The 25,056-nt window shown below is 41.4% G+C and overlaps 3 protein-coding genes across 3 annotated transcripts; 2 read left to right on the top strand and 1 right to left on the bottom strand.

Moving 5' to 3' along the window:
- The first annotated feature begins 720 nt into the window (after positions 1-720).
- On the top strand, positions 721-8,032 carry vbp1 (von Hippel-Lindau binding protein 1). Its single transcript, XM_008279686.1, has 6 exons — positions 721-839; positions 2,453-2,577; positions 2,940-3,006; positions 3,132-3,230; positions 3,505-3,643; positions 5,596-8,032. The coding sequence occupies exons 1-6, from the start codon at positions 759-761 to the stop codon at positions 5,670-5,672; spliced, it is 588 nt and encodes a 195-aa protein (XP_008277908.1). The 5' UTR covers positions 721-758; the 3' UTR covers positions 5,673-8,032.
- A 2,347-nt stretch (positions 8,033-10,379) lies between these two features.
- On the bottom strand, positions 10,380-16,741 carry LOC103355808 (ras-related protein Rab-39B-like). The gene is made up of 3 exons (XM_008279725.1): positions 16,725-16,741; positions 15,204-15,384; positions 10,380-14,228 (listed from the first exon to the last, which is right to left on the bottom strand). The coding sequence occupies exons 1-3, from the start codon at positions 16,739-16,741 to the stop codon at positions 13,983-13,985; spliced, it is 444 nt and encodes a 147-aa protein (XP_008277947.1). The 3' UTR covers positions 10,380-13,982.
- A 980-nt stretch (positions 16,742-17,721) lies between these two features.
- On the top strand, positions 17,722-24,894 carry LOC103355807 (prefoldin subunit 3-like). The gene is made up of 6 exons (XM_008279724.1): positions 17,722-17,746; positions 19,288-19,438; positions 19,801-19,867; positions 19,993-20,091; positions 20,366-20,504; positions 22,458-24,894. The coding sequence occupies exons 1-6, from the start codon at positions 17,722-17,724 to the stop codon at positions 22,532-22,534; spliced, it is 558 nt and encodes a 185-aa protein (XP_008277946.1). The 3' UTR covers positions 22,535-24,894.
- The last annotated feature ends 162 nt before the right edge of the window (positions 24,895-25,056 follow it).

Below are 25,056 nucleotides of genomic sequence, written 5' to 3'. Positions count from 1 at the left end.
AGCTGACCTCATTTATGCACAACATGATATAGCAGTTACTTAATTATTTGCTTCTAATTATACATCCTGTTGTTTCATTGGAAAACTCTGATCCATTTACTAAAGTCAGAATGTTTTTTTGTGATTGTGAGTTTTTTTAATTGGGAGATTTTGCTGTTTCACTGGACAGGATATTTGCAGCAATGACCATATTGTCCATATGAATGCATTATAGAATGTGACCTCTGCAGTCTTTAGAGGAACTAACAGGACATGACAACAGGTAGTTGAGTGAAATGGTTCGATGACAGCACAGTTTATTGTACCATAAGTTGCTGTAGGTTGATAAATGATCACACATGGGCAGTGCTGGTGATTTTTTGTTCCTCTTAAACACTCTTTAGCATCTGCTTTATTGGGCTATTATGAACTCTAGTACCTAAAAACATCTACTGTACCTGTACTAGTGCACATCAAATAATCAGGTGATGATTTCTTAACTCTCAGGCTGACATTGTTTTCTACAGTATAAAAGAATTCCTGAAATGTAAATGTGGCTCTTGTCTTTTGTGTGCCACCCTAACATCTCCAGTGCCCCCATCTGGTTCCCTCTAGAGATAAATCTAAAGACACAAACTGAGCTCTGCACAAACTGTGTTCGTTGCAGTTGCAGCCTGCGGCCGCTGGGGGCGGCAGAGCCTCCGCTCTCCTCTTCAGACGGGTGACGCCCTTGTGCGCATGCTTGTGCGTCAGGAAGGAAGGAGTAGCCTCTCTCCAACATGGCGGCGACCATAGACAACAGCAATGCCGTACAGGCGACAAAGAAAAAGCACCTCGGGATCCCCGAAGCAGTGTTTGTGGTGCGTAAACCCTCACATTTCTCACCGTGTAGCCCGACTGCTGTGGAATTACACCGCCGAAAACACATTTGTAGCCGTAGCCGGCGTGTGGGCGCGTCATGCAGGCTAGCCGCTAGTTAGCCGAGCTAGCGGGAGAGCTAACAGATTTAATCCTGCTGTGTGTGCAGGCTGGGCGGCTGCTCGCTTCCATCTATGGACATTGCTGTCTATGGGCGAGCGGCTTCTTATTTTCAGTGCCGGGTTTCCCTCTTTAGGCTCGAGGGTATTTCAGCTAGCCACACGGTAGCCAGTCTGAGTAACAGGGAGCTGCTTTGCTAATGAGTGTCTTTTTGAAAGGCTAGCTGCCTGCTGCCTCCTTTCACTGCTCTGGAGGGACGTTACACACCCAACTCCAGATGCATGCTGCCAAGCAAGGGCTGCACGAAAACTTACACAGTGACACTCACTTTTTCTGCAATATTCATCATTAAATGTTCACTAAATAGCTCAACTAGGAAATAATTAATAAACCTAGAATGACTGTGGTGATTGCAGGGGAATGCATCTGTATAGAAATCTAATAACTGTTTTTATAAAACCTAAAAAAAAAAAAGGCCACTTGGAAACCCTTATCATATGAAGTCACCTAAAATAGGTTTTTAGCTTTGGACGCCATACCAATCTGGTTTTGCACTTGTCACACAGAGCTTAGATTTAAATGAGGAAACAATGAGCTGTGTTGCCTTCCATTGACAACAGCGTCTGCAGCAAAAATACTTCCATACAACTGAAGCTGTATCTGTTTTTGCAGCCAAATCTTCTGTTTCAGTGTTTCCCACCTGTCTCTCACGTACTTTGCTTTGCACATGTGGAACCTACAAGAACCCTTAAATTGGGTTGATTTAAATCACTTTTACTGCCCACAGACGGTCGCTGAGCAATTTGTGGAAGATATCCAGTTTGCATTCTTAAACCTTCTGTTCAATATTTGCTGTCATAGATTTAAAACATGAGATGGTTCATGTTCAAATGTGCAGATGAGGACTTTAAGATGATTTTTTTAAAAACCATTTATACATATGTAATACAGGAGATGGAACAATCATCACAAAGTCTGTGACTCTGTTAAATATTGTAAATAATATAATAATACTAATGAGAAAATATCCTGTAAACGTTGATGGCTCAGGAGCACGTTCTGCCATCAGATTAAAGTAATAATGGGTGAGACACACTGCATTATGTCTCTTCTAAATTACATCTTTTGCGATTTGCTAATTGGTTTATTTTAAATTGCATTTAGAAATAAGATCTTAAACGGTCAAGAGAAAATGTATCTGCAACCATTGTCATAATTGGATTTTTAATTTAATTTTTTTTAAAAGTAAAACTGTTATGGTTTGCTGCTTTTCTTTCTCCTGTAGTACTAAACATGACATTTGATTTAATACTTTAGGACAACACAGGTGATGTGAAGACGTAATCTTGGATTTAAGAACTGTTATATTTTTATTTTTATTTTTTTTTGCAGTTTTCTGGTATTTTTTCAACAATACATTCACTTGATTAATGAAAGAAACCAAATAGTTATTCATTGTGGATAATAATTGTCGCTGGACTTTGGATTTTTACAGGAGGATGTCGACTCTTTCATGAAGCAGCCCGGAAATGAGACGGCAGACTCAGCACTGAGAAAGCTGGACGAACAGTACCAGAAATATAAATACATGGAGCTCAACCTGTCTCAGAAGAAACTCAGGTAACGTCAACAAAAAGACGTTTAACCACACGGTTGGTTTGAAAGTTCACATTTACGTGTTCTATCAGGACATTTTGATTGGTGACCTGAGATTTAATCATGTTTCTGTCAGCTTTAATCTGAAACACAAATTGCAGACTCTTAGTCAGCTGCTAAATAAAGAACATTTATTCTCATGATTAGCTTCGATTGTCATTGTAATATTTTCACTCCACTTTTAGAAAACGTTTGAGCTCAAACTGTCTTTATTGTATATTTGCATGTCCTGTACATAACATCCACGTTGCATCAGACTGCGTCATAATGACTTAATAAATGACCTCCTTTGTTGAGTAAAACATCGTCTTTGTCTTTGCATGTAGGTTGAAGAACCAGATCCCACAAATCACACAGACGCTAGAAATCCTACGACACATGCAGAAGAAAAAGGTGCGTTGTGGCCTGACTTTACCAACACTCACTGCTGAAGGAGAATCTTTAAGCTGTCTCTAACACCAACAGTTCAGGCAAGGCTGAAGGAAATGTGTTGAAAAAGTGGTGTTTTGTTCCTTTAGGAAACCACAGAGCCCATGGACACACACTTCCTATTGGCTGACAGTGTTTACTGCAAGGCCTTAGTGCCTCCCACCGACAAAGTCTGCCTATGGTTAGGGGTAAGTCGCCTCAAGTTTTATTTACCAGAGTGTCATCGCACAAACGAATACCGTGTCTCAGAGCAGTTTTATACAAATAAGTAGAACATGAAGCAAAAGATGCACAAATAATTTTACTTCACTTCAAAAAGGGAAAAAAAAAAAAGGTAAATGACGTAGTGCTCAGGAGAGGTCAGCGGCTCCGTCGGCTGTTTTCTGGGCCTGAATTCAACCTCACAGTCCTGTTTTCTTTACACCATTCGCTACCCGCCACCCCGACATTTCCCCCTCAAAGGCCAACGTCATGTTAGAGTACGACATCGACGAAGCCCAGGCTCTGCTAGAGAAGAACTTGTCCACGGCATCTCGTAACCTAGAGACACTCGAGGAGGATCTGGATTTCCTGCGAGACCAGTTCACCACCACCGAAGTCAGTATCCTTCCACCGTGTCGTCTGCGCAGGTTTACAAAGGGTGAAACTGTTGTTCTGTAGCACGCATTCACATGTTTTAGCTGCTGTTTTCCACAGTGTTGGGGTTTGTGAAGCCTTCTGAAGCAGTCGTGTGGAGAATGGGTCACTGTGTATTTGATGCAGCACAAAGGGGGTACATCAGGTGTCCAAACACCTCGATGCTGCGTTTATGTGAGCGGAGGCTGTGATCAGTCTGTTAGCTTGAATACAAGTGGTCTCACTGCAGGCGTTTATCAACCTGAGAAAATCCTAGAATTTGAAATAATTTGCTAAATATATATATATATATCACTGAATATTAGAGCAGACAAGCGATCCACTTTCAGCCCACACTCTGTTGGCTGGAGTCGGTTCCTTTTCAACGTTATTGCTATTGATTCTGTACGTACGAGGTCAAGACCCGTTTTTAATTAGAAAAATGATGTCCGGAGAGAAGAACACAAAAAATGAGTCCCGATAACAGTGTCTGGAGCTGCAGCAGTTAGTCGATCAGCAGAAAAGTAATCAGCAGCAATATTAATCATTGATCTTCAGTCGAGTTTTTTGGTGGCTTGAGGAAGTTGTTTTCACTGTTGTCAGATCAGATGGATTACTAATTAAAAAAACACTCCAGCAGCCGCCCTACCAATAACTATCCAGCTATCACATAAATAATATGTTAAACATGAGCCGATTAGGACCTTTTTTATCCAAATTCCAATTAATTCTTCACAATTTGAGGCGGTTCACGATGGATGTTGACATCATAGCAGACCTCCTGCTGTGAGCTGCACCTGTCTGAGCCTGACCAACGCATCGTGTGGTTCCTTTAGGTATCGCTCATGTGTTAAAACGTAATTCTATCCCAACTGTTATGTGAAAAAAATGCAGTATTCAGTCTCCTGAAAGGAATAGTTTGGTTTCTTTGAATTGGAGTACAGTAGATGGACACAGTGATTTTTCTCTCATTCAAAGCCACCAGACTCTGTCGAATAAAACATGTCATTTTACCTCAAAAGTCACAGACGCTTACAGCTGTGTGTGAGTTTGAGTGCAGTCTAGCATGTTAAAACACCAAAGTCGCACAACAACACACACAGGCAGCGGTAGACCAACAACTCGTGACTTCTCCAATGCTGCTGTTTCTGTCAACAGAGTCTGGTGGCGTTTAAATAAGCATCGATGGTTTTAACCACCTCAGTGCCTCCATGCTGGTGTCTGCTTCTTCAAACTGGGTTCGTTCTGGGCGACATTCACTGTAAATAAATACACTGGCGATGGATTAATACCTCAAACAACCCATTAAGGAAACCAGAATAACCCTTGTAGAAGCCAATAACGCAACAACAGCCGATAACGTAATAAATTTGCCATTTTTAAAATGTAATAGGCCAATAATGTAATAACTTACTACGTCATTGGCTGGTTATTACATCTGCAAAGAATGTTTTTGTTTTGTTTTTTAACCAGATATTACGTTATCGGTTCAGGACTTTTATTACATTATTGGCCCATTACATTTTAAAAAGTGCAAATTTATTACGTTATCGGCTTCTCCAGCCCTTTAATGGTCTTTACAGATACACAGAGCAGTCATTTGTAGAGAAGAGCAACTCCAATGATCAATTCTGCACAGTTTTTATAAATGTTTGCTGCCTCAGGTCTGCTATGTGTCTTGAAATTACAGGTAAGTTTGTAATATTTATGTTTTTACAGTCCAAACCTGTTTTTAGATGAATGTTGAATAAATAAGTTCAGGTTTAATGTTTTCAGTTTTTGTAGATCAGGATCTTCTTATTAAACAAAACCTGAATGTGTGACTCCTGTACGTCTCTGTTTCTGAAGCATCATAAAATAAACATGGGCTGATGCTATTTTTAGTCGTCCCTGCTGCTGCTCTGTCGCCGTTGTTCCTTGACCCATCGCTCCTCTCAGACATGGCACGAGTCTACAACTGGGACGTGAAGAGAAGGAGCAGAGAAAACCTCAAATCAGCCGAGAGCAAGTCTTAATATCCAGCGGGATCCCCTTCTGCTAACATCTCTCCTCGGTCAATTATGAGAAAAAAAAACAAACCCCGTCCCCCAAATAATCATCCATGTATGTTCGCCCCAGAGCTTGGCACATAGAGGGCACGTTTGAAACATCTCCAGAAGTGATTTGAACTCATGGAGGTTGTGTTGAAGGAATCGAGCGCGCCTCGTGATTCTGCGCTGGGTTGTCAGCGTGCCCTCTATCCGGCCGAGCTCACACTTCCACCACTACTGTTTTCTGTTGATTTGTTACTTTTTAAAGTATTTTTTCAAGTAAAAACTAACAAAAAAACAAAGGCAACGAGGCAATTTTTGTATTCTTTTTAATGATTTGAGTATGTTCCTGTTGTTTTGTTTTGTTTTTTTGTTTCTTGGCAGATTATCAGTGAGGGTTCTCTTGCATCGTCTTTTCCTCTCTGCGTTTTCCCTCCTTGCTGACGTGAAGCGTCTGTTTCTCATCAGCACTTTCACATCCATGTGGGACTTTTAGTTGAGTTATTGTAAAAACGCAGTTGCCGACACACAGAGTAGAATCTGGCTCGTAGGGTGATGTACATCTCAACAGAAGACGTTTTGCCTTGTGGCTTCAGTTTCCACTTACCGCGGGACTTTTCCCAGTTCAGAGGGATCAACTGTCGTCCTGCTTCACACCTGCTGCTCCTCCTCCTCCTCCTCCTCCGTCCTTCGACCTCCCACGCTCGACCATCTCCTCCTCGCCTCTGTCTCTTCCTCCTCTTCCCCCTTTTCTTGCCGCTGTTCTGTCTGTATTTATTTGTCTCTCACTGTACTCATTAAACAATGAATGAAGTAAAAGAAGAACACTTGGGCAAAGAGACGAGACCTTGACGTGGTGCTGTGTGTCGTTTGTTTTCTGACGAGGAGGTGAAAGAAACTCGGTTAGATGCAACATATGAAGTAGAGAAATGGTCCTCAAGTGCAACACAGTGTCGGGGAAGTAGTTATTATGCATTTCATTCATTTATATCCAAAGCAAGTATGTTAGAAAGTTGATTATGAAAATTAAACCTATTTTTAACTTTGTTTATTGGTGGATGAACACATTAATTTGTAAAGATTTTTTTACGTCACTCAGTGAAATGCTTTGTAGTTTAAATAGGTGATAGTGGGTTTATTAATTGGTGAATTCTTGTCTTATTGTGCGGTTAGATGCTACTAATTACTTCCATGACAACGACTTCATTTTTTTCTATTAAAGGTGCAGTCTGAGATTCTGGTAGATGTTTAGATACTTGTGTCATGCTGTCGGATTAGAGTCGCTGACTTTACCTTCTGTAAAATGCTTACAGAGGCAATTTAGTTCATCTATTAATTTCTAAACTTCTTGCTTTATTGTCCAGTTAGATGCCAGATCATGAAATGCTTTTCATTACTTTCTTGCAAACCTCTATTAACCGACTTCATAGTAAGCTGCTGAAATGTTGCATGTGATTCTTTTACTTGGAGTTCTTTTTTTTCCTGAACTTTACCCTCTCGTCCTAAAAATGACTGTTTTCCTTTCACTTGTCTCGTCTTTCCTGCAGATTGTGACTCTGATTGAGACGCTAGGGATCTTTATTTGAAGGTTTTTGCAGTCAACACAACATTTATCGCTGCTCCTCTGACTGATTGTAAGCATATTAGCTGATGGAGAATAACCTGTTAATCAGATTACTTTGGTTCAGTGTAGAAATATATTTTTTCCTGCTGCCTTAAAAAAAAATGAGTTCAATGAACTCAGCTTAGTTGAGCCCTTGAGTCGTGTTTGTTATATTTGTTTTCCACTTACTCTGTTGTAAAGAAGCGCAACAACTACTTCTACATTAACCAGACAAGAGAACAACCACATGTGAAGAAAAAAAACAAAAAGCGGAGGTTTCTTATACCAGTCAGGTTTTATTTTCTTTTCAGTACATGTAGGTTTGCTGATAGATAAGTAGAGGAAGAGAAACTGTCAGCTCTGACCCGGCAGGATTAAGGACAGTGATGTACAGAGCTCCCTGTACAGCACAGAGGGTTGAACAGAACAAGTGAAACATGATATTTGTTGAGCTCTTGTGTGAAGACGGGTTACAGGGAGGGCAGGACAAAGCTGCTGTAATCCAGCAGATACATGCTTTTGAGCTCCAGGTCTGACACTGATGAGATGTTGCCTGTCAGAGAAAGTCCAGCTGAAGGTGAAGCCAGATGACAGCCCACCACGGTCCGCCGTTTATTTCTCCCTCTGTCTTGCTTTAAACTATGCGTCTGTGTGTAAAGTCAACGAAAAGGATCATTTGTCAAGTCTGGTTTGTGCAATTTGCTTCAAATATTCAGACTAATAAAACCTCCTATTTCCAATATCTCAGTCAAATTGTACCTGGTTCAGTTTGACCAGCTCAGTAGAAAACATGAAGACGACCTCATCGGCCAGAAATGTCCCCAAACTAAGAACTTCTTCATTCATGTGTTCATTTGCTTTCTTGCAGATTGCTATGTTTGTGTGTTCGATGTGAACACACAGGCAGGAGCAGTTAAGCTGAGTCAAGCACCAGGTTAGCTGTTTTCAGTGTTTATGCTAAGCTAACTAGCTGTAGCTACATCTTACATGTTAGCTCCAGTATGTGCCATGCATGTATCAGCATAAGAATTATATTTCCTTTTGCTGCAGATAGCAGCTTTTTTCATCACATTTCATAGAGCTGCAGATGGTTTGAAAACTTTCTGAGGATCCTGGTAATATCTTTTCAACAGTGATACATCTCATCGTCTAATCCATTAATCGGTTTTCTTTGATTCCAGCTTCTTAAATTTAAATATTTTCTGTTTTCTTTCCTCCATCATGATCGTAAACTAAATATTTTTGGGTTGCAGACAAAACAGACATGTGAGGGGTCGTCTTGGGAAACACTAATCAACATGTTTCACAGTTTTCTTACATTTTATAGATCAAACAGCTAATAAACTAAAGATTAATTGATCATGAAGATAACGGTTTGTTGCAGCCCTCATTAACCAGCCGTGTGGGTTTTCCAAGTTACTTTTCAGAGGACTGTATGCTCAGCTCTGCAACGCAAATGTAAAGATAAAACATGAGAAGCACAAACTTGGGTCGAATCTTAACGGCAATGATGCTGCTGCAGCTTAGCTTAGCATAACAAACACAAACAGGTGAGTGCTGTCCAAAGGTAGTAAATCTGCCTACCAGCTCCTCTAAAGCTCAAAGTAGCTGCTCACAGTCTGGCAGTAGTCCAGCACCAACCCTCCATGAAGCCGCTTGTCCTTTACGTTTTGGTTTTGTGTGGAGATAAATGAGGGGAACAGGGATGACAGTGGTCTGGATCTTTTCATTTCACTCTCATCTCAGGAAAGTGAATTAGTGGATTCACCAAAATGTCAAACTATTGTTTTAAACATGGTAGAGAAAGACTCAGGACAAAACTCTGTTCCAGTTTGTGCAGCTGTGTTGGTAGCAACCATAGTGAGGCAGCAGCGTTTTGTATTCAGTGTGTGAGAGCAGCCTCAGTGAAACCAAACGCTGCCAAGGTTCTGCAGAGAGCTACTGAAGCACGTTCCCTCTGGAAATCAGCCAAAAAGCAGATTGCTTTGCTGTCAGACATGAAACTGCTTTCCATCATATAAACGACTTCCTTCAAAGTCCCCTTCCTTGATCACTTCACGTGTCCTGGGGCGACTTTGTCAGCGTCTCCGAATGTTCGAATCTTTGTTTGCACCCAGCCGAGCCTCAGATCGATAAAAGACGGAAGCGGTTTGTGTGGCAAGAAAGAAAAGGAGAAAAAAAAAACTGACAGAGTCGGCTGCAAATTCAGCCAAAAGTGTGTTTCAAGTTCAGTCATGTCACGTGACTTACTGAAGACTCTGCATGAGAGTTGGAGAAGGAAACTAACTGAGTTCACTCACAGGCTGCAGTTCCAATGAAGACATTAAGAGCAGCTTCAGCAGCTGACTGGGCTTCTTGGCCTCTCAGATGAGACCTTAGTGTCTAATTGCTGGCTGCCTGTTTCACACTGAAATGTGTTTTACTGGAATCAAGTTACTGCCGTCGAAGCATCTTCAGGACGAGACCTGACTTGGCAAATTTACTCTAGTCTTTTTTTTTTTGTAGTTTTTCTCTCTTTTTTGGTCTAAATCAGACATTTTTGATCAATTGGAGCCCGAAATAGAGAGATAAGATGTGTTTGTGCTGGCATGAGTTTATCACACATTTTGCAGATGCAGTGTTTTTAAAAACGTTAAACTTCATCTTGCAGCACTTTCAAAGCTGCATAAGGCCACCAGGCTCTCAAATGAAAGTGGAAAACTGACTGACAAAACCAAGACTTCAACAGGTCGTCAAAGATCAACTTCACAGCTCGAGTTTAAGCTTTGTGACATTTTTAGAAAGAAATGTTTATCCAGTCTAAGAAGTGTGAATTTTCTCAACTAATGACTGATATTGATTCTCTCTGGACGTGCTTTGTTTGTACAGAACCTCCTTTGTGTTTGTGTTAAATTCTAAAACCTGTTGTCTTTCCCAAAATATGCTTTTAGTCCCACATTTGTGTCACTTTGTGCATTTGGCCAGCATATTTTAGTTAACACCTTTTAAAATATATAAAATGTGAACGCAGACATTAAAGGAAGCCGAAGAAATGATTGATAGGGAACAAAAGAGAACTGCAAGTAAGCACAAATTTCCAAGAAAGTAAATTCATGATATTTTAGATGTAGTTTATTGGAGCTACTTAAAGTAACAGTTTGACATTTTGGAAAATTCGCTGTCTTGCAAAGAGTTAGATGAGACGATCAATACCAAACCTGCAGCGCTTCCTTAAATACGCGATGAAGTGAAATAGATTTACTACACTTGTGTGGAATGTGTTTTCCTAGCGGACTAGAAAATGGTAAAACTAAAACGAACCACATATTTGTGACGTTCATGGCCGTCTTTGTGCATCTACAAAAAAATGTTACAGCAAAATGTGGAAACTATCAGACAGTGTCATAATATTTAAGGCAAGTGCTGCTTAAAACAATCTTATCCGAGATGACACGTTTCCCCAAATCTGTAGTTTATGAATATTTAGACTTAGTAGACGTTTGTTCTGTTTTAAAAATGGGGCAGAGCAAATTAGACCGGAGCAGCCTAATGGGAAACACTTCAGCTTAGCATGAAGACTAGAAATTAATAAAAACAACTAGCCAAGATAAGTGTGGATTATTGAGCTTTATTCGGTGTTCTGGATCCCTGTTTCCAGACTGTATGCTAAGCTAAGCTAACAGGCTGCTGTGTGTGTGAGCGTGGTACCGAGCTTCTCATCCAACCCTCGGCTAGAGAGCAAGTACCTTTCCCAATGCGCTTCATGCTTTAAGACAGTATTTCAGAGTAGAGGTAATATAAACCAGAGTGCTGTACAGCTGTGCAGGTCTACCAGCTGTGTGACATCTGGTGAGAGAGGCTCGGCGGCCCATCGGGGGGCGCTGCAACCCACAGCAGATTTCAACCACAGTCACCCACACACACCTTCTGAGCTCCGCGGCGGCGTCCACTGGGGAACGCTCAGCAGAGAGTGTTAGTCATGATACAGCAAAGCAGTGGAAGGAAAACAGATTTTAAAGCGGTCGTGGGATAAAACATATTGTCAGATTTCAAAAACACAAGGGCGTCAGGGAGAGCTCAGGCTGCTTTGTTGTTTTTTTTTTTTTTATTCCTGGAAGGACTTTTGAAGATCGATCTTTTCTGTCTGGCAACAGCGTTTCACTCACTTCAATAAGGATTAATGCAGTGTGTATAGCTGTGGAAATGGAGCATTATAACGAGAATCATTTCCACTCGAGCCGTGTAGATCACCCTTTTGCTTTCTCATTCACACACTTCAACTCGTAGCGTAAAATCCTCATCGACTCCCTCACTGATACATTCATGTAGAAAACAGAACGACACACACACACAAAAAGGTCTTTGGAAACACAGAAAAAGAAGGCATACAGTGTGTGAAAATGAAGCAGTATCCTCAGCAGCCTACAGAGGACTGTAACGTTTAATAATCTAAAACATAAATAGTCTGTGCCGTGATCAGTAACCGTAGTGGGAATGATAAGGATAAAATCTTGCTATCCTTCCTACATCTACAGCAGTATCCCAGTCAGACGAAAGAAAGTCTTCATATTAAGAGGGAGGAGAAAACACCGAAAGGGAGTTCTGCAGAATAAAATGTATAGATAAGTAGTTGCACGTGTACTTTAAGGTACATTTAATTCCTAACAATGCTATGAGTCTCCTCCTGATTCTGCTCCACGTTTAAATGACAATTATTTATTCATTTGTAGCACGTACAGCCAAATACATCGGTCAGGGTGAGCAGATTATGACATTTGGTCCAGTGTTTATTTCATGAGAATATGTAGTTATTTACTGGTGTTACACAAACGGCAAACGAGTCATCTGCCAAGTTCTGATGTTTCTTGATCTTTCACTGTCTTAGTTGTGTTATTCTGGCATTTAGAGGAGGACCAGCAACTGCCTGAATTAATAATGAGAAAAGTATAAAGCAACAGGACATTTAGGATGAGAATGCAGATCCATGAGGCTACAGCTAGTTAGCTTAGCTTAGCTTAGCTTAGCATAAAGACTGATGGGTGGACACACAGCCGGCTTTGTGGCAGTAGCTCCATATTTACTGTACAGACATGAGAGCGGCATCTGTCTCCTCGTTAAGCTCTCCACAAGAAAAATAAATAAAGTGTCATGCAGAAATCTGTAGTTTAATCGGTCCAGTGTTCTAGTAGGTAACGATATCTGCACCAGTTGGGCGATATATGGTTGAAAATTGGGGGTTTTACATCTAGGCTACATAAGAACACATTTCACCAGCATTATAATCGCTATATTTTCACTTTTTCTCTTGAAATATTGCCAATGAAATTACGTTACCTCAACCAAATTTAAACCAGTTTTGACCTGCATGTCCGCTTTCATGGCCGCCTTACACAGTTAGACTCAAGTAATCATGGTGGTTACAGCCACCTGTAGCATAAAAACATCAAAAAATAAAAGTTTGATGTGATATGACACTTGCACACATATTAAAAAAGGCATGTAAACTACTCGCTCTGAACAAAACGTAACCTTGTTGAGTCCCCTGCGCCTGTATCTGTGTTGGGTTGACTGGGTTGCCAATTGGACCTTCTTCACGTGGTTGTAATGGGCAAGAGTTCTGACTGTCCTATGCGTGCACTGTGAGTAATGTGGTTCTTTTGTGAAGTCTGTTCATCAAGTTTCCCTCTGTGTTTGTTTTGCCTTCGAGAAATCCCCAGTTTGCTTATTTGCACTCTTCAAATGTCCCAAATGAGGCTCCGCAGTTAAGAAGGACTTGGCTATTAAGGTGCTTTCAGGCTCTGACATTCCTATTAATCCACCTTAACGGGTGTCCAGTGGAAGGCAGAAAATTAAGAGTTCTTACACTACGTCGCCTTGGTCAGTTAAGCTGTACACGTTGTCTCTTCCTGCTTTAGGTGAACTGGATTGGTGATGGTGTTTTGTTATAGTGCGTTATTTAGCAGAATGGTAGTGGATGTTACCATGTGGTCAATGTCATTGAGCTCACTGGAGGCCTAAATTGCTCCAAAGAGAAATAAGGTGGACACAGAAACTGTTCTTCCAACGTTATATTTAGGACCTCCAGGACTCCTCCATTGAGCCCTGATGGTGGAATGTGGAGCAAGACGTCAGCACAATAGACTCTAACGAGGAAGGTTTAATCTAAGTGTGCTGACTTTTTAGAATGAATTCTTCTGGGAGGATGTTGGACGCCAACGTAAAAGTGATCGCTTTCTATGTGATCATGTAATTGCATATTGAGAGGAGAGGGTTGGTGGAGGAAGAGGTGACGGAGGACATGATGGGAGAAAGGAAGAGGAAACAGGTCAAGAGCGGGTTTTGACAAAGAACCAAAATGGATCCTCTTTCTAAGGCCTTTGTAAGACTTTCAGGGAGGGACTTTCAGGAGAAAAACCTAAAGGAATTCAATCATGGGAACCCCCAGAGGAACATCTGTGATCCTTCCCCTCAGAAATGGGCACAACCCTTTCAGCCATCCGCCCACGTCCAAGGTGTTCTTCTCCACCTTCTCCCTGCCTTTTTCATTGAAATTCCTCCAACATCCCATTCTGTATCCAGTCTGAAAAAAGAACAACAGAGGGTCACCAGCAGTTTCAGTCAGAGGGCCGACGCCTCAGTCCGTCAGCCGCTCCCCTCTGAATCCTTCGCTTCCTTTAAAACCTTCAGTCCCGTCGTTCAGAACTCTTCCCAGATCAACAGAGACAGCGGCGGTCACTCTTGGTCACCTCCTCCGACGAGTGGACCACGTTGGGCACAAACCCGCTCTTCACGCCCTCCCAGCCCTCCTGGATTGTGATGTCGCCAGAACGCACCAAGGCGAAGATGTCTCTGGTCAGCTCGGTGAAGGCGTGCTCCACGTTGATGGCATCGCGGGCCGACGTCTCGACGTAGCGCATCCCGTACGCCCCCGCCAGCTTCTCTGCCTCTTGACGGGTCACCTACGAGATCAAATGAGCTGTGTTAAATCTTGCGCTATCCACAGGTCATTAAGCGTCACAGAAGACTTTGTGATGGTGGCCTTTTACTAGCTTAACCCCCACAGTGCCCTATGCTAGCCAACATGGAACTGCCTGGTCAGAGGATCCACCCAGTGGTACAACCAGGTACTGCAGCTAACAGCTGGTACAACTGGTAGCTTGAGTTGCAGCTAGGACTGAGGACAAGTCAAAATGAAAACACATAAGTGACTTTAGGCTTGTCAGTAATGTTATTGTTGTTTTGTACCAAGACAATTAGGGCCAAACACCTGCACTTTACAATCTACATGCAAAATGCTAAGATAGAAAATATGATCATGTTGCCTCCACAGTTGCTAAATAGCGTCTCTGCTCCTGAAATGTGCGTACACGAGACAGACTGCACACTCACTGTTAATGATCATTTGGTGTTGCTGCTGAGCCACATTAGACTGAACAAAAACACCAAATCATCTGCACTGAGTGGCACCACTTACAGATTTGAGATGCAACTCAGTCGCTGCTAAATTATCCTTCGAGTACAACATTAAATGATGAGAGTAAGCAGCACGTAAAGATCACAATGAAGTGGCAAAGGCAGGAAATCTTACATAATCTTCCTGGTTCATTTGATTTCAGTCCTGCTGTTAGAATATTGTACTACACGAGTGCAGACACGCAGTTGCGCATTTTGCAGTGTCATCCTGTACAGTCTAATTTTCAATGGGTGGTATTTTTGCTCTCTGTCAGCCAGCTCCCCAAAGAGAATTAAACCGAGAGTGACGGCTCAGTGTGCTGATCTAAATGTGAACAAAAGGTTATTTTTAAAACTGCAGACTTTGATAAATTGCATAACATTCAAGAGAGACCGTTTCCTTCTCCAACAAATCTTCACTCAACCCAACCTCATGAGGAATTCGTGTCCACGCTTGGATCCGGTTTTTCTGCTGTTCGTACCTGACGCTGTGCCTCCAGGTCGCACTTGTGGCCCACCAATAGGAAGACGATGCTGTGTGGCTGGACGTGGCTGCGAGCCTCCTCCAGCCAATCGTGGACGTTCTGGAAGGAGCGGCGGTTGGTGATGTCGAAGAGGAGGAGCCCGCCCACAGAGTTACGGTAATAAGCCCTGGTAATGGACCTGGAGGGGTCGAACAATGGAGGAAGAGATTTGGATTAATACCATTTGAGTACTGACAGGGTTTTGACCACTGGTGGCGCTATGGAGCAGAGTTTTCATGAGCTGATCCAGACACATCAGTAAGGAACCACTTAAAGAAACCCAAATAGAAACTTACGCTAGAAACTATAATTCATTTAGATCAGGATCTGGTGTTGTTAGCCTGAGATAACTGCCCCCAAAGACTTGCCCTTTGAATATAGTAGCATCCTCAGCCGCTAGTTCACAGTCACTAATTTACAGAAAATGGAAAATAAGAGATAAAACCAGAGGGGAAACTAATCTGAGGGATAAACCGATGTGAGGAGGTGTGAAAGAAGGAAAAGAAGTGATGGAGGTGTCAAATTGAGAAGCTGGGGAGTTCATACGCCTAATTACTGTCCATGCAGGGATATCATATCATCAGTATCAGCCTTTAGGAAGCCGCATCAGTTGAGCACAAGTGGTTTGTTTTTACATAACGGCTTCATCGCTGCGGTCCGACTGGGAGGAGAAACGCTGCTGGATTTTGACAAGATGTGACACCTCGCATGCACACAAACACCCACCAACCCCCTCACGATGCGTCTTATCTTCCCACAGTATCCTCACAGCGACGACGGGAACATAAATAACAGGAAGGAAAATTACAGGCTCGAGGTAGAGGCGGGAAGAGAGACGTGCCGTGAAAGAGGAAGAGGGGAGGATTAGTCGACGGGAAGGATGCAGCGGGAGAGGAGGAGTGGATGGAGAAGAAATCTGAGCCGGCGAGTGATTCATTAGGGTTGACACGCATACTTAATATATATTTATGGAAGCAAGGACCACGCAGATGAAACAACGGTGACTAAGAGATGTTCATTGTTGGTGGAACACAGGAGCACAAACAGGCAGCGTCACAGAATCCTAAAATAATTAAACCTTTACGGTTTACATTAGTTTGCGCCACTGAATCATCCCACGTCCAAGATAGATCGACACACAAGTGACAAATCAGTGACAAGTTTAGCTTAAATGCTTGTGTGCTGCATTATGGGACACAGGTTTAAATATAAACCATCAGGTCTGTGTTCCTCCTTCTGTCAACAAAACCTAAAAAAATCAGTTATTGGTCCATCTTTACTGTTTTTAGTCCTCATCTTCAGGCCTATTTGTATCTTCTCGAGATATACATTTTTTAAAAACTAATAACAAATGTGTAGTTTTAGTTTAAAAAAGAAAAATATATCAACTTATTCTTTCATTTTTTTGCAGCGGATGAATACATGAGTAGGGAATTCACTGCAGGATGGTGGATGTTGGATCAAATCAAAATAAACTACCGCCCAGTCTTAATCATAGTGAAGGAGCACGTGAGCCGATGCAGCGATTTTGTTCTAAAAGATTAACGTACACCAGAGAATAAGATTTGATTGCTCGTAGGATCGATTCATTATTGGTTTTGGTCATTTAATTGGACTATTTAATGATAAGAAATATTTAAATCAATAATAAAACCAGCAGATTCTTAAAATGTAAGTCAAACTCAAGACGATTTGATATTTCATCTGGAAAATATTAATACAGTTGGAAATCCATCCAGCGTTATAACATTAATCAAACAACTCTTCAGCGCTGCATCAGCTATGAAAGACTTATTTAATTAATAGAAGCAGTTTAGGTTCATTCTTGCCATCTGAGGGTAGGTAAATACAATAATTAAAAATGTAAAGCTAGTAAGTTGACCGCTTAGTGCAGCAGCCAAAGAGAGAAAATGGGATTTTGCATCTTGCATTCATGTCAAATCATAAAAGCTCAGCCATCAGATACAGTATTCCGTAGATCTTGAAGAGGTGAGTTTTTAAGGGGGGACTTGAATGTGTGGAGGTCAGAGCAGTGTCGGATGTGTGATGGAGAGGAGCTGCAGAGGGTGGGAGCAGCAGCAGAAAAGGCTCTGCCCCCCCTCAGGTTTTGAGTTTTGCTTGATTTGCTTCCCACCACATTAAAACATGAGGTAAGCAGCAGCTACTAACGATGTAGTAATTAGTGTCAGTGTGTAAAAACAAAACACCTCAAGCCAGATTGATGTCTCCAGAAGATGAAACTTTATTTTATGGAACCAGGTCATGGAAGGAGCTCGTTTCAGAATCGGCTGATTTAGTGGAAACGTTCACGATAACACGGAGGTCGAGTGAGTCAGAGGAAAATGACTGGACCGCAGAGGAATTCCAAAGAAACACTCAGACCAGTCTTCAGATTGGCCTTTTGGTTGTTTTGCATTCAGACTGAAGAAGGTTTGATTCGTCCTTCGGCCTCGGAGGGACTGTAGTCACAGTTGCCATGGAGACAGTGATGGCGCTGACAGGTGAGGCCCACCCCTTCTGTCACGACGATGAGCTGTCTGTGTGTGTGCACGCATGTGTGAAAACACACTTTAGCCTGTACATGATTATTCTGGCTATATTTTACCCTCCGAGGGCTGCGGGGTCTGTTCTGCTCTGACGGGGGAATAATTGCTTTCTCACCATCAGTCATGCTGATTGTAGTCGAGTTTAAGAGACGATGTGAAACAATTTGAAACTGATGCACATGAGGAAAGTGTAGAGCATGTTAAATATGACTATCGTGTAATAAACAGTGGGAATAAAACACTGGGTTTAATGGTCTTTAAGGTGATGTATTAGTGGAGCACGCTGGGGTAATACTGTACCTTTACAATTCAGAGCTAGTGCTGGTAAATGTGGGAATAAATGAGAGGATAACGGTCTGTAATAAACAATGGAGGTAATAACAGACCTGCCTGCTATTAGCTTAGCGTTACCCTGTTGTTAGGACATGATGCTGCTGCTTAGCTAATGTTTTCATGTGGTGAGTATTTTTTTGCCGTGTTTGTTAAACAAGTCAAGCAAAAGCACCTTCATGACCTTTANTCATATGAAGTCACCTAAAATAGGTTTTTAGCTTTGGACGCCATACCAATCTGGTTTTGCACTTGTCACACAGAGCTTAGATTTAAATGAGGAAACAATGAGCTGTGTTGCCTTCCATTGACAACAGCGTCTGCAGCCAAAATACTTCCATACAACTGAAGCTGCATCTGTTTTTGCAGCCAAATCTTCCGTCTCAGTGTTTCCCACCCGTCTCTCACGTACTTTGCTTTGCACATGTGGAACCTACAAGAACCCTTAAATTGGGTTGATTTAAATCACTTTTACTGCCCACAGACGGTCGCTGAGCAATTTGTGGAAGATATCCAGTTTGCATTCTTAAACCTTCTGTTCAATATTTGCTGTCATAGATTTAAAACATGAGATGGTTCATGTTCAAATGTGCAGATGAGGACTTTAAGATGATTTTTTTAAAAACCATTTATACATATGTAATACAGGAGATGGAACAATCATCACAAAGTCTGTGACTCTGTTAAATATTGTGAATAATATAATAATAAGAATGAGAAAATATCCTGTGAACCTTCATGGCTCAGGAGCACGTTCTGCCATCAGATTAAAATAATAATGGGTGAGACACACTGCATTATGTCTCTTCTAAATTACATCTTTTGCGATTTGCTAATTGGTTTATTTTAAATTGCATTAAGAAATAAGATCTTAAACGGTCAAGAGAAAATGTATCTGCAACCATTGTCATAATTGGATTTTTAATTTAATTTTTTTTAAAAGTAAAACTGTTATGGTTTGCTGCTTTTCTTTCTCCTGTAGTACTAAACATGACATTTGATTTAATACTTTAGGACAACACAGGTGATGTGAAGACGTAATCTTGGATTTAAGAACTGTTATATTTTTATTTTTATTTTTTTTTGCAGTTTTCTGGTATTTTTTCAACAATACATTCACTTGATTAATGAAAGAAACCAAATAGTTATTCATTGTGGATAATAATTGTCGCTGGACTTTGGATTTTTACAGGAGGATGTCGACTCTTTCATGAAGCAGCCCGGAAATGAGACGGCAGACTCAGCACTGAGAAAGCTGGACGAACAGTACCAGAAATATAAATACATGGAGCTCAACCTGTCTCAGAAGAAACTCAGGTAACGTCAACAAAAAGACGTTTAACCACACGGTTGGTTTGAAAGTTCACATTTACGTGTTCTATCAGGACATTTTGATTGGTGACCTGAGATTTAATCATGTTTCTGTCAGCTTTAATCTGAAACACAAATTGCAGACTCTTAGTCAGCTGCTAAATAAAGAACATTTATTCTCATGATTAGCTTCGATTGTCATTGTAATATTTTCACTCCACTTTTAGAAAACGTTTGAGCTCAAACTGTCTTTATTGTATATTTGCATGTCCTGTACATAACATCCACGTTGCATCAGACTGCGTCATAATGAGTTAATAAATGACCTCCTTTGTTGAGTAAAACATCGTCTTTGTCTTTGCATGTAGGTTGAAGAACCAGATCCCACAAATCACACAGACGCTAGAAATCCTACGACACATGCAGAAGAAAAAGGTGCGTTGTGGCCTGACTTTACCAACACTCACTGCTGAAGGAGAATCTTTAAGCTGTGTGTAACACCAACAGTTCAGGCAAGGCTGAAGGAAATGTGTTGAAAAAGTGGTGTTTTGTTCCTTTAGGAAACCACAGAGCCCATGGACACACACTTCCTATTGGCTGACAGTGTTTACTGCAAGGCCTTAGTGCCTCCCACCGACAAAGTCTGCCTATGGTTAGGGGTAAGTCGCCTCAAGTTTTATTTACCAGAGTGTCATCGCACAAACGAATACCGTGTCTCAGAGCAGTTTTATACAAATAAGTAGAACATGAAGCAAAAGATGCACAAATAATTTTACTTCACTTCAAAAAGGGAAAAAAAAAAAAGGTAAATGACGTAGTGCTCAGGAGAGGTCAGCGGCTCCGTCGGCTGTTTTCTGGGCCTGAATTCAACCTCACAGTCCTGTTTTCTTTACACCATTCGCTACCCGCCACCCCGACATTTCCCCCTCAAAGGCCAACGTCATGTTAGAGTACGACATCGACGAAGCCCAGGCTCTGCTAGAGAAGAACTTGTCCACGGCATCTCGTAACCTAGAGACACTCGAGGAGGATCTGGATTTCCTGCGAGACCAGTTCACCACCACCGAAGTCAGTATCCTTCCACCGTGTCGTCTGCGCAGGTTTACAAAGGGTGAAACTGTTGTTCTGTAGCACGCATTCACATGTTTTAGCTGCTGTTTTCCACAGTGTTGGGGTTTGTGAAGCCTTCTGAAGCAGTCGTGTGGAGAATGGGTCACTGTGTATTTGATGCAGCACAAAGGGGGTACATCAGGTGTCCAAACACCTCGATGCTGCGTTTATGTGAGCGGAGGCTGTGATCAGTCTGTTAGCTTGAATACAAGTGGTCTCACTGCAGGCGTTTATCAACCTGAGAAAATCCTAGAATTTGAAATAATTTGCTAAATATATATATATATATCACTGAATATTAGAGCAGACAAGCGATCCACTTTCAGCCCACACTCTGTTGGCTGGAGTCGGTTCCTTTTCAACGTTATTGCTATTGATTCTGTACGTACGAGGTCAAGACCCGTTTTTAATTAGAAAAATGATGTCCGGAGAGAAGAACACAAAAAATGAGTCCCGATAACAGTGTCTGGAGCTGCAGCAGTTAGTCGATCAGCAGAAAAGTAATCAGCAGCAATATTAATCATTGATCTTCAGTCGAGTTTTTTGGTGGCTTGAGGAAGTTGTTTTCACTGTTGTCAGATCAGATGGATTACTAATTAAAAAAACACTCCAGCAGCCGCCCTACCAATAACTATCCAGCTATCACATAAATAATATGTTAAACATGAGCCGATTAGGACCTTTTTTATCCAAATTCCAATTAATTCTTCACAATTTGAGGCGGTTCACGATGGATGTTGACATCATAGCAGACCTCCTGCTGTGAGCTGCACCTGTCTGAGCCTGACCAACGCATCGTGTGGTTCCTTTTAGGTATCGCTAATGTGTAAAAACGTAATTCCATCCCAGCTGTTATGTGAAAAAAATGCAGTATTCAGTCTCCTGAAAGGAACAGTTTGGTTTCTTTGAATTGGAGTACAGTAGATGGACACAGTGATTTTTCTCTCATTCAAAGCCACCAGACTCTGTCGACTAAAACATGTCATTTTACCTCAAAAGTCACAGACGCTTACAGCTGTGTGTGAGTTTGAGTCCAGTCTAACATGTTAAAACACCAAAGTCGCACAACAACACAAACAGGCAGCGGTAGACCAACAACTCGTGACTTCTCCAATGCTGCTGTTTCTGTCAACAGAGTCTGGTGGCGTTTAAATAAGCATCGATGGTTTTAACCACCTCAGTGCCTCCATGCTGGTGTCTGCTTCTTCAAACTGGGTTCGTTCTGGGCGACATTCACTGTAAATAAATACACTGGCGATGGATTAATACCTCAAACAACCCATTAAGGAAACCAGAATAACCCTTGTAGAAGCCAATAACGCAACAACAGCCGATAACGTAATAAATTTGCCATTTTTAAAATGTAATAGGCCAATAATGTAATAACTTACTACGTCATTGGCTGGTTATTACATCTGCAAAGAATGTTTTTGTTTTGTTTTTTAACCAGATATTACGTTATCGGTTCAGGACTTTTATTACATTATTGGCCCATTACATTTTAAAAAGTGCAAATTTATTACGTTATCGGCTTCTCCAGCCCTTTAATGGTCTTTACAGATACACAGAGCAGTCATTTGTAGAGAAGAGCAACTCCAATGATCAATTCTGCACAGTTTTTATAAATGTTTGCTGCCTCAGGTCTGCTATGTGTCTTGAAATTACAGGTAAGTTTGTAATATTTATGTTTTTACAGTCCAAACCTGTTTTTAGATGAATGTTGAATAAATAAGTTCAGGTTTAATGTTTTCAGTTTTTGTAGATCAGGATCTTCTTATTAAACAAAACCTGAATGTGTGACTCCTGTACGTCTCTGTTTCTGAAGCATCATAAAATAAACATGGGCTGATGCTATTTTTAGTCGTCCCTGCTGCTGCTCTGTCGCCGTTGTTCCTTGACCCATCGCTCCTCTCAGACATGGCACGAGTCTACAACTGGGACGTGAAGAGAAGGAGCAGAGAAAACCTCAAATCAGCCGAGAGCAAGTCTTAATATCCAGCGGGATCCCCTTCTGCTAACATCTCTCCTCGGTCAATTATGAGAAAAAAAAACAAACCCCGTCCCCCAAATAATCATCCATGTATGTTCGCCCCAGAGCTTGGCACATAGAGGGCACGTTTGAAACATCTCCAGAAGTGATTTGAACTCATGGAGGTTGTGTTGAAGGAATCGAGCGCGCCTCGTGATTCTGCGCTGGGTTGTCAGCGTGCCCTCTATCCGGCCGAGCTCACACTTCCACCACTACTGTTTTCTGTTGATTTGTTACTTTTTAAAGTATTTTTTCAAGTAAAAACTAACAAAAAAACAAAGGCAACGAGGCAATTTTTGTATTCTTTTTAATGATTTGAGTATGTTCCTGTTGTTTTGTTTTGTTGTTTTGTTTCTTGGCAGATTATCAGTGAGGGTTCTCTTGCATCGTCTTTTCCTCTCTGCGTTTTCCCTCCTTGCTGACGTGAAGCGTCTGTTTCTCATCAGCACTTTCACATCCATGTGGGACTTTTAGTTGAGTTATTGTAAAAACGCAGTTGCCGACACACAGAGTAGAATCTGGCTCGTAGGGTGATGTACATCTCAACAGAAGACGTTTTGCCTTGTGGCTTCAGTTTCCACTTACCGCGGGACTTTTCCCAGTTCAGAGGGATCAACTGTCGTCCTGCTTCACACCTGCTGCTCCTCCTCCTCCTCCTCCTCCGTCCTTCGACCTCCCACGCTCGACCATCTCCTCCTCGCCTCTGTCTCTTCCTCCTCTTCCCCCTTTTCTTGCCGCTGTTCTGTCTGTATTTATTTGTCTCTCACTGTACTCATTAAACAATGAATGAAGTAAAAGAAGAACACTTGGGCAAAGAGACGAGACCTTGACCTGGTGCTGTGTGTCGTTTGTTCTCTGACGAGGAGGTGAAAGAAACTCGGTTAGATGCAACATATGAAGTAGAGAAATGGTCCTCAAGTGCAACACCGTGTCGGGGAAGTAGTTATTATGCATTTCATTCATTTATATCCAAAGCAAGTATGTTAGAAAGTTGATTATGAAAATTAAACCTATTTTTAACTTTGTTTATTGGTGGATGAACACATTAATTTGTAAAGATTTTTTTACGTCACTCAGTGAAATGCTTTGTAGTTTAAATAGGTGATAGTGGGTTTATTAATTGGTGAATTCTTGTCTTATTGTGCGGTTAGATGCTACTAATTACTTCCATGACAACGACTTCATTTTTTTCTATTAAAGGTGCAGTCTGAGATTCTGGTAGATGTTTAGATACTTGTGTCATGCTGTCGGATTAGAGTCGCTGACTTTACCTTCTGTAAAATGCTTACAGAGGCAATTTAGTTCATCTATTAATTTCTAAACTTCTTGCTTTATTGTCCAGTTAGATGCCAGATCATGAAATGCTTTTCATTACTTTCTTGCAAACCTCTATTAACCGACTTCATAGTAAGCTGCTGAAATGTTGCATGTGATTCTTTTACTTGGAGTTCTTTTTTTTCCTGAACTTTACCCTCTCGTCCTAAAAATGACTGTTTTCCTTTCACTTGTCTCGTCTTTCCTGCAGATTGTGACTCTGATTGAGACGCTAGGGATCTTTATTTGAAGGTTTTTGCAGTCAACACAACATTTATCGCTGCTCCTCTGACTGATTGTAAGCATATTAGCTGATGGAGAATAACCTGTTAATCAGATTACTTTGGTTCAGTGTAGAAATATATTTTTTCCTGCTGCCTTAAAAAAAAATGAGTTCAATGAACTCAGCTTAGTTGAGCCCTTGAGTCGTGTTTGTTATATTTGTTTTCCACTTACTCTGTTGTAAAGAAGCGCAACAACTACTTCTACATTAACCAGACAAGAGAACAACCACATGTGAAGAAAAAAAACAAAAAGCGGAGGTTTCTTATACCAGTCAGGTTTTATTTTCTTTTCAGTACATGTAGGTTTGCTGATAGATAAGTAGAGGAAGAGAAACTGTCAGCTCTGACCCGGCAGGATTAAGGACAGTGATGTACAGAGCTCCCTGTACAGCACAGAGGGTTGAACAGAACAAGTGAAACATGATATTTGTTGAGCTCTTGTGTGAAGACGGGTTACAGGGAGGGCAGGACAAAGCTGCTGTAATCCAGCAGATACATGCTTTTGAGCTCCAGGTCTGACACTGATGAGATGTTGCCTGTCAGAGAAAGTCCAGCTGAAGGTGAAGCCAGATGACAGCCCACCACGGTCCGCCGTTTATTTCTCCCTCTGTCTTGCTTTAAACTATGCGTCTGTGTGTAAAGTCAACGAAAAGGATCATTTGTCAAGTCTGGTTTGTGCAATTTGCTTCAAATATTCAGACTAATAAAACCTCCTATTTCCAATATCTCAGTCAAATTGTACCTGGTTCAGTTTGACCAGCTCAGTAGAAAACATGAAGACGACCTCATCGACCAGAAATGTCCCCAAACTAAGAACTTCTTCATTCATGTGTTCATTCGCTTTCTTGCAGATCGCTATGTTTGTGTGTTCGATGTGAACACACAGG

Source organism: Stegastes partitus, unplaced genomic scaffold, assembly GCF_000690725.1.
Source record: "Stegastes partitus isolate 25-593 unplaced genomic scaffold, Stegastes_partitus-1.0.2 Scaffold168, whole genome shotgun sequence".
Lineage (NCBI taxonomy): Eukaryota > Metazoa > Chordata > Actinopteri > Pomacentridae > Stegastes > Stegastes partitus.
The sequence above is the reverse complement of the archived record's forward strand: the minus strand, read 5'-3'. Positions and strand labels throughout refer to the sequence as shown.

Excerpts from the sequence above, each read along its gene's own strand:
- LOC103355808 (XM_008279725.1), bottom strand. Across the intron at positions 14,229-15,203 it reads ACCTGGAGGCACAGCGTCAG|GTGACCCGTCAAGAGGCAGA; the intron begins GTACGAACAGCA and ends TTGATCTCGTAG.
- vbp1 (XM_008279686.1), top strand. The coding sequence starts at position 759 with ATGGCGGCGACCATAGACAACAGCAATGCCGTACAGGCGACAAAGAAA. Across the intron at positions 3,007-3,131 it reads GACACATGCAGAAGAAAAAG|GAAACCACAGAGCCCATGGA; the intron begins GTGCGTTGTGGC and ends TTGTTCCTTTAG. Across the intron at positions 3,231-3,504 it reads AAGTCTGCCTATGGTTAGGG|GCCAACGTCATGTTAGAGTA; the intron begins GTAAGTCGCCTC and ends TCCCCCTCAAAG.
- LOC103355807 (XM_008279724.1), top strand. The coding sequence starts at position 17,722 with ATGGAGACAGTGATGGCGCTGACAG. Across the intron at positions 19,439-19,800 it reads CTGTCTCAGAAGAAACTCAG|GTTGAAGAACCAGATCCCAC; the intron begins GTAACGTCAACA and ends CTTTGCATGTAG. Across the intron at positions 19,868-19,992 it reads GACACATGCAGAAGAAAAAG|GAAACCACAGAGCCCATGGA; the intron begins GTGCGTTGTGGC and ends TTGTTCCTTTAG.